This window comes from Passer montanus, unplaced genomic scaffold (genome assembly GCF_014805655.1).
Source record: "Passer montanus isolate IOZ18808 unplaced genomic scaffold, ASM1480565v1 scaffold73, whole genome shotgun sequence".
In the NCBI taxonomy this organism is placed as follows: domain Eukaryota; kingdom Metazoa; phylum Chordata; class Aves; order Passeriformes; family Passeridae; genus Passer; species Passer montanus.
In genome coordinates, this window is record NW_024372481.1 from 173,194 (window position 1) to 181,067 (window position 7,874).

The 7,874-nt window shown below is 57.8% G+C and overlaps 1 protein-coding gene across 2 annotated transcripts; it reads right to left on the reverse strand.

Annotated features, from left to right (window-relative positions):
* Positions 1–871: 871 nt before the first annotated feature.
* On the reverse strand, positions 872–6,781 carry SLC2A6 (solute carrier family 2 member 6). Of its 2 annotated transcripts, XM_039730714.1 has the most exons (10): positions 6,470–6,781; positions 5,781–5,943; positions 4,953–5,159; positions 3,869–3,968; positions 2,948–3,159; positions 2,658–2,810; positions 2,264–2,372; positions 1,850–2,023; positions 1,470–1,615; positions 872–1,385 (listed from the first exon to the last, which is right to left on the reverse strand). In XM_039730714.1, the coding sequence occupies exons 1-10, from the start codon at positions 6,568–6,570 to the stop codon at positions 1,230–1,232; spliced, it is 1,521 nt and encodes a 506-aa protein (XP_039586648.1). In that variant the 5' UTR covers positions 6,571–6,781; the 3' UTR covers positions 872–1,229. The 2 variants fall into 2 exon arrangements, with proteins under 2 accessions (XP_039586648.1, XP_039586649.1); XM_039730715.1 differs by lacking the exons at positions 3,869–3,968; positions 5,781–5,943; positions 6,470–6,781 and having other exon boundaries at positions 4,953–5,621.
* Positions 6,782–7,874: the final 1,093 nt, after the last annotated feature.

Genomic DNA, 7,874 nt, shown 5'->3' on the forward strand with positions numbered 1-7,874 from the left:
TTATTTTGGCCCACCTCTCTCCCTCTGTCCTAGGCTGTTTTAAATTAATGCTGTGATAAAGCACATCTTCTCTTAGGTGATTTCTCATCTCCTGCTGCAGGAGATCAGAATGGCAGCTGGCACATCTGGAGGGCTGGCTCAAACATGCTGTTTTACCCTCTGCTTCCTCAGGACAGCAGGAATGTCCCAGGAACAGTCCTCAGGGTGCCAAGTGCATTTCAGGAGCTTGGACAAATGCTTGGGCACATCATGTCCCAGCTCAGCCTTTGTGCTTCTGCCCTTTTGGGAGGAGTCAGGGTGGACTGAGCAAGGCCATTTGTTCCTCACAGCCATAACCACCTCCTGCAGCTGTTTTACCTCGGGTTAGTAGTTATAAAAGGTTCTTAATCTTGCAGGACACACACAGGAAAGGGGTAAGACTGATTTGCTACTAACTATGCAGTTGAAATCTCAAAGTGGTGGAGGTGGAGGCACATCCACCTCCCTCTTTGTGGCTGGGTCAAACCCCAGGGTGGGAAGGACCCACCCCAGCACAAAGTGTTGTCAGTACTCACTGTGTCTTTCCCACAGGGAATCACTTGCACTACAGCTGGATGTTTGTCTGTTCCCATTCTTTTGTCCTGGGTTTTCTTTGTGAGCTGTATTTGGTCTTACTCTAGGCTTCTAGTGTAATGTGTGTTTTTAGAGCAATAAAACGTGGCAGCTTTTGATACAAAAGATCTGGCTCTGCCTCTTTCATGGTCCTTGAGTGCCTGAGACTCCTCTGGGGAGCTGCAGGCTGCTGTGGTCCCCTTGCCACAGTCCTGCTCTGCCTCTCCCATCCCTCCCTTCCCTGCAAATCAAGGCAATGTCTTGCAGTTGGAGGCAAAACTGTTTTATTCTTGCAGCTACATGGTGAGCTTTGGCCAGAACAGCTCCAGCAGCAAACTCAGCTCCAGACAAGCCCCCAGACCCTCAGGCTGCGGAGCAAAGGGCACCACAGTCTCCTGTCCACACTTATTCTTCCAGGACACCTTTATCTCCAGCCTGGCCCTGCTGGTGTCCTGCTCCCACCCCAAGGGGTGACAGGTAGTGTTGGGTGACAGGAGGAGAAGGTAAAATTCCAGCTGGCAACTTCTACAGCCAGAGCAAGATGATCACTGCTGCCCCTTCCTCTCCCACAGGGAGCTCCAGCCTCCACTTCCAGCAGCACAAGTTTGCTTTGCCCTCAGCCTGGGCAAGGGCAGTTCCTACCTCAGGAAGGACCTCCGTCCAGTCCTGAAAAAGGCCTCAATCTGCTCCAGGGACCTGCCTTTGGTTTCAGGGACACAGCAGCCTGTGAATAAGATGTTCCCAGCACTGATGACAGCGAAGAACAGGAAGGGCACCTCGAGGCCGAAGGCGTTCTGGAAAGTGGGGCAGAAAGCAGCTGTGAGCTGGTGCAGAGAGGGGCTGGGGAGGGGCTGCTGGACACCCCAGGCAGTACCCACCACGACTGGGAGGAAGAACTGGGTCAGGGTGAAGGCTGTCAGCCAGCTCACGACCACACAGAGGCCCGAGGCCACCCCACGGGCTTTGAGAGGGAGGATCTCTGACATCAGCAGCCAAGTGATGGGGCCCCAGCCCATGGCGTAACCTGCAGGGGAGGAGGGAAGGGGATCAGCCTTTGAAGGTCACTACGGAGTGCAGAAGAACCCTGAGCAATCATTATCCCTCCCAAAGTGACTTCAGATGCCCCCTTTCTTGCTCTTCCAGGGACATCTGCCTTCCTTCCACCTCCAAACCCAGTCTCCTTGCTCCACATCACCCTGCCTTGGATGAGAAACACCCTTCCCTGGCTGGTGGCCAGCCCTGTGCTCTCTGCACCTACCCATGATGAAGAACATGGTTGCCAGGAGGGGGATGAGGGTGATGTAGTTTGTTGGCCCAGCAGGGAGGCTGGCAGAGCTCGTCAGGGTGGTGTTGGCCACGGTGCCGTTGTGAGAAGCTGGCTCAAAGTGGATGTAGAGCCCCATGGTCAGGTTGGAGACCAACATGACACCAGCTGTGGAGAGAGGCAGCAGCACAGTGGGAATGAGGGGTGAGTGATCCTCTCTGTGCCAAGCCCCTGGGAATGCCCCTGCTGAGGAGCTGAAGCACCACCAAGGGAAGGAGACCTCCCTGCCTCCCTTCCTGAGCCCTGCAGGGCTGAGCTTTCCACTCCTGCACACTTGCAGAGCTCCTGAAAATCCTTCAGTAAGAGCTTCCCTTGGGAAGACAGTGGGACAAGTGGAGAGAGCCACACCTGATACAAAGAGGAGGATCTTCCTGCCAGCCTTGTCCATGGACACAGCAGCGATGGCCACCGCGGACAGACGCACCAGGCCCACCAGGGCTGCATCGTACTCTGCTTTCTGCAAAAAAACAGGGGCAAGCTGAGCTGGGGCAAGGGGCAGGTGCCTGCAGCTGCTGGGGACTTGGTCAAGGCTGTTCTCCTGGCAGGAGACTGGAGATGGTGAGCCTGAAGTCAGAGGAGGAGCAGGGACACAGTGGGGCCAGTCCTGCTCCCCATCCTCCCTCAGCCTTTTGCAGGGCAGGTCCTTTACAAAGGGTTTTGTGTCTGTAAGGAAGTGGGGGAATTGGGCAACCCTCACTGAAGGCCCAGGCAGCCCGGGCAGGAGCAGAAGCCCAGGGCTCACCAGGATGACAGATGTTTTCTTGAATATTGGCTGCAGGTACACGAGGATGCAGGTGACCCCCGAGAGCTGCTGCAGGAACCTCATTGCCCCCGCAATCAGGATGGGCTTGTACAGGAAGGGGTCCTTGAGCTCAGCACAGGAAACCCGACGGCTCTGGGGGCACAAAGGCAGAAACACAAAGTGAGAACACCTCTGGGAACAATGTGGCATCCAGAGGCTGGCTCAGGAGTTGCCCAGGGGATGGATTTTGCAGTTTTCATGTTACTTCTGCCCATGCTGAGCTTCCTCACCTGCTTCCTCACACTGTCTTTGATCTGTTCATACTCCCGGGCGTAATCTGTGTCCTCACCCCGCAGCCAGCACAGGGAGCCCAGGGCCTCCTCCTCCTTGCCCTGGGAGAGCAGGAACCGGGGCGAGTTGGGCATGAAGCAGAGCAGGAGGACCATGGCAAGCACTGGCACCTCCCCAGCCACGGCCAGCCAGCGCCAGTCCAGGACCAGCCCTGCCAGAGCAGCACAGTTAGGGGAGAACTGTAAGAAAAACCACTCAGGAATGGGTGTCCTTGCCTTGCCTCCACCTGGGCACCCCAAGGATTTCATTTAATAAACCTAGCAGGAAAAATAGGAATAATAATTTAAAAAATATATTTAAAATGTATTCTCTCCTATTACAGCATTTCCAGCAGTAGGATATGGGGAAATTCCAGCAAATCTGAGAGTATCCAGCAAGATCCTGCTGCAACCAGGGCATGTGCTGGCAGGAGATGCACAGGGATATCATTGTGTGCTGCCCTTCAGGCCTGACAAAACCTCATCAGGACCTGGGTATGTGGGCACAGCGATGGCCACAGCTCCACATGGGTTATGAATTCATCCCTCAGAGCACACACACCAGGGCAAGGAGCATGAATGACCCTGTCCAGCTCCCTCAGCACAGCTGTGGTGGTGGGTACCACGGGAATTGTAGGAATAGAAAAAAGTAAAAGACTTCAGAAAGTGCAAAAAGGTTTTGGAAAGTAGATACAAAGCTAAGAAAGGCAAGGAAATTTCTAAACCTTCTAATGGAAAACTAGGAAATTAAAAACCAAGTGAATACATTTATATTTATCATATAGCAGAGGGAACAAGCCCTCACCTGCTTGTTTATTTTATTTTAAGCTCCCCATCCCCACAGTGTTGCCCTGGACACTGGGATACCACAAATATACTTGCCCAGTGCATACAGGACGAGGGAGCCCAGCACTGCCATGATCTGGGGACAGGCACCCAGCATCCCCCTGACCCCCGGGTGGGAGATCTCCGAGATGTAAACCTGCACAGGGACAGCACACACTTCACAGAGCTGCAACATCCCCTTGTCACCCGCTGCTCCTGCCCTCTGGCACCTCACAGTCACACCCTGTGACCAGAGGAAACCCAAATTGCTGAGGAATTGCCCTCTCAGGTGGGGACCGGATGGGTCCAGCTGCTCCTGGCCAGAGGAGAGGACAGCCTGGCCGGCAGCACCACTTCCCTCCTCCCCCCGGTGTGCCACAAGTGCTCCAGGGACTCGTTACTGGAAAGAGGTGCCCTGCTGTTACTCAACCCCTGCCTTCCCCTCTCTGTGAAACACGAGCCTGCAGTTTGGGAGGAAATAACTGCTGGGAGGAGCAGGGGCTGAGGACCTGCCTTGTCTTTCCTGCAGACCAGGAAATCCAGCACCAAGAGCGGGTACACCCTCCCCACCCCGGTGCTGACCTGCTGCATCCTCCCCATCCCTCTCGCCCAGACAGCTCTGGAGCTCTGCTGGTACCTCCGAAAAGCAGCAGGGTGCCCCAGCCTCATCCCCCAGCTCATCCAGGGCACCACAGCACCTCCTGCCCTGCAGCCCCCAGCCCATCCTCAGCTCCTCCTGCCCTGCAACTTCCAGCCCATCCTCAGCTCCTCCTGCCCTGCAACCCCCAGCCCATCCTCAGCTCCTCCTGCCCTGCAACTTCCAGCCCATCCACAGCACCTCCTGCCCTGTAACCCCCAGCCCACCCTTAGCACCTCCTGCCCTGCAACCCCCAGCGATCCATAGCATCTCCTGCCCTGCAACCCCCAGCCCATCCTCAGCACCTCCTGCCTGTAACCCCCAGCACATCTTCAGCACCTCCTGCCCTGTAACCCCCAGCCCACCCTCAGTTCCTGCCCTGCAACCCCCAGCCCACCCTTAGCTCCTGCTGCCCTGCAACCTCCAACCCATCCTCAGCTCCTCCTGCCTGCAACCCCCAGCCCATGCCCAGCTCCCGCTGCCCCGCGTTCCCCTGGCAATCACCGGGATGGAGGCGGAGGTCACTCCGCCGGCGTAGCCCGTCAGCACCCGGCCCAGCAGCAGCATCCAGAGGCCCTGGGCCCCGGCCAGCAGCGCGTATCCCAGCGCCGAGGGCAGAGCCGAGAACATGATGCTCAGCTTGCGGCCCAGGCAGTCGTTGAGCAGCATCGTGCTGAGCCCGCCCGCCGCCGCTCCCAGCGTGAACACCGACTGGGGGCATGCAGAGAGAGGGGCTGTGTGAGCCTGGCACCCCCGGGCACCCCCGGCCCTGCCCCATCCTGACCCCCTGCTCCTTATAACCAGGGCGCTGAGTGAGCCTGGCATCCCCCAGCTCTGCCCCATCCTGGCAGGGATAACCCTACTCCTTACCCTGAACCAGGGCATTGAGTGAGCCTGGCATCCCCTAGCTCTGCCTGCACCCTGGCAGGGATAACCCTACTCCTTACCCTGAACCAGGGCATTGAGTGAGCCTGGCATCCCCTAGCTCTGCCTGCACCCTGGCAGGGATAACCCTGCTCCTTACCATGAACCAGGGCATTGAAGAGCCTGGCATCCCCCTGGGCACCCCCGGCTCTGCCCCATCCTGACCCCCAGCTCCTTATAACCAGGGCACTGTGTGAGCCTGGCATCCCCCAGCTCTGCTCTCACCCTGGCAGGGATATCCCTGCTCCTTATCCCAAACCAGGGCGGTGAGTGAGCCTGGCATCCCCCTGGGCACCTCTGGCTCTGCCCCATCCTGCCCCCCAGCTCCTTACCCCGAACCAGGGCATTGAGTGAGCCTGGCATCCCCCAGCTCTGCCCCATCCTGGCAGGAATAACCCCGCTCCTTACCCCGAACCAGGGCGCCGTGTGCTGGTCCAGCCTCAGCGCAGGGCTGGGATGAGCCTCCAGGGCAGGGATGACGGGGGAGGGATAAACCAGGGCGAAGCCGAAGCTGAAGTTGCCCAGCACAGCGGCAAACACAGCCAGGTAGAGCCGCTTGTTGTGGAGGCTCCTGAGGGAGGCACGGACAGACAGGGACGTGATGGGCACCAGCAGAAACTTAAATCCTGCTTCCCCCAGCCTTGGCCGAGGCTCTGGTGACACCCACGGAGGGATTTTCCTGGGGAATGGCTCTGCACAGCCCTGGGCTGGTGGGGTTTATCTGTGCTAGTGCTTCTCTCTGTGCAAGGCAGTTTTCAGGGGGTTCAACAAAGCAAAAAAAGCAGAAGCTGGAGCTGGGTGGCACCAGGAGCCCAGCGGCAGCCAGTTCATTCCAGCAGAGCAGGGAAAAGGTTCTTTCAAAGCCCCCGTGCCCCCAGCAGAACCTCTTGCCCCCAGAAGATCTTCCAAGAGCTTCCAAACCCATCAGGCTTCCAAGTGGGCTCATCCAGCCTCTTTGAGCAGGATGAAATCCCATCTCAAAGCAGCTCAGCAATGGATGGAACATCTCTTCCCCCAGCTGCCCCCAGCCCACCACCCTGGGGATGGGGGGCACAGCCCAACCTCTGCCCACCCTGTGGCCCCAGCCTGCTCCTCACCTCAGGTACTCCTTGTCGAGCCTCCTGGCAGTGCTCTCGGGGAAGGTGTGGTACGAGGAGCTCGTTTTCCTGACCAGGGGCTCGCGGTCCCTGTGCTCCATGGCCGTGCAGGGCTGCGCTTGGGGCGGATGCTGGGGCTGCCCAGGGGAAGGGGAAGAAGAGGCAGCTGAAAACGAAAGGGGAGAGGCTGCCTGGCGTTGCCTAATCACAGAAATCTGTGCCTCGTGGGCTCACACCCCGCTGCCCCTCAGCAGGAAACTGGGGGGGCAGGAAAACCAGCAGGAGGAGAGCCACAGGGTGACAGTGACAGAGATGTCCTGCACCCTTCACCCTGCCCAGCCCCACGGACACCAACCCCTCCCACTGCAGTGACACTTGCAGGGATGGTCCTCACAGAGCTGGGTTCACCAGCAGAAATGTCCCTTTGCCAAGGTCACGACTCTCCCATTGAGGAACTGGTACCAGTCAGACCGGCCCAGTGCTGCCTCTGTTTACAAGGGAAAATTCCATCTGTGGGAGCCTCCAGAGCCACCCTGGGAAAGGGTTTCCAGTGTAGAACAGAGGTGAGGAAGAGGCAGGAGAAGAAAGCAGAGGGAGGTGAACATGGGGAGGGTACAAGAGCAGGGGATGGGGATGAAGGGCAGTGACGAGGAGGGAAATGTGAGAGCAGCATCTCTGCCACACTGGGTGGGCTCCAGGCTGCCCATGGGTGAATTTGCCCCCTCACCCTGCTCCCCCCAACCCCTCAGGGTTTTGTGGGCACTGTTGTGCTGGGACATCTGCAGGTCCAAACTCACCCTGCAGGAAAGGGTTTTGTCTGTGTCTTGCCAGCTCTGAACCCAAAGCCCCTTGGATTTAATTAGCAAAAGCTCTATTTCCCCAGTCTACCACAGTGCTCCTCTTGTGTCCATCATTCCCCTTGGTGCTTTTTGGAACACGTGGGTGGTTTCTGCACCCCCAAGCCTGCGTGGGGGCTGCAGTGCCACCTCAGGAGCTGCTGTGTCTTCCCTGCGTGCAAGCTGGTTCTCCTTCTGCAGCCACCAAGGGCTGCCTCTGCTGTCTGATCCTGCAGGGGATTTACAGCTGACTCAGGCACTCGGGGCTCTGATTTCCCCGTAGGAAGAAAGGTCATGGATTGGTGGGACAGAGGGGTGGGCAGGACAGCTCATCCAAAAAATGTTCAGTTCTGTGCTGGTCTGAGCAGGGAGGTCACAACAGACCTGGAGCTGGTCCCTGTGCCTGGGGCTCCCTTTCCATCAGCAGGCACCATCCGTTTCCTCCCTTGCTTGCACTTTGCTCCATGAATTTGGGCTGGCTTCCACTACATGATTTTGCAGCATCCATCCCTGAAACACAGAGGGTTCTCCAGTTTCTCTGCAGATTTGTCAACTGCTTCAAGCAGGAA

What these genes read in the sequence shown, in the direction of transcription:
- SLC2A6 (XM_039730714.1), bottom strand. Translation starts at nt 6,570, where the DNA reads ATGGAGCACAGGGACCGCGAGCCCCTGGTCAGGAAAACGAGCTCCTCG. An exon ending in CTCGACAAGGAGTACCTGAG is followed by an intron (nt 5,944 to 6,469) that starts GTGAGGAGCAGG and finishes TGCCTCCCTCAG; the next exon opens with GAGCCTCCACAACAAGCGGC. An exon ending in AGAAAACATCTGTCATCCTG is followed by an intron (nt 2,373 to 2,657) that starts GTGAGCCCTGGG and finishes GTTTTTTTGCAG; the next exon opens with AAAGCAGAGTACGATGCAGC.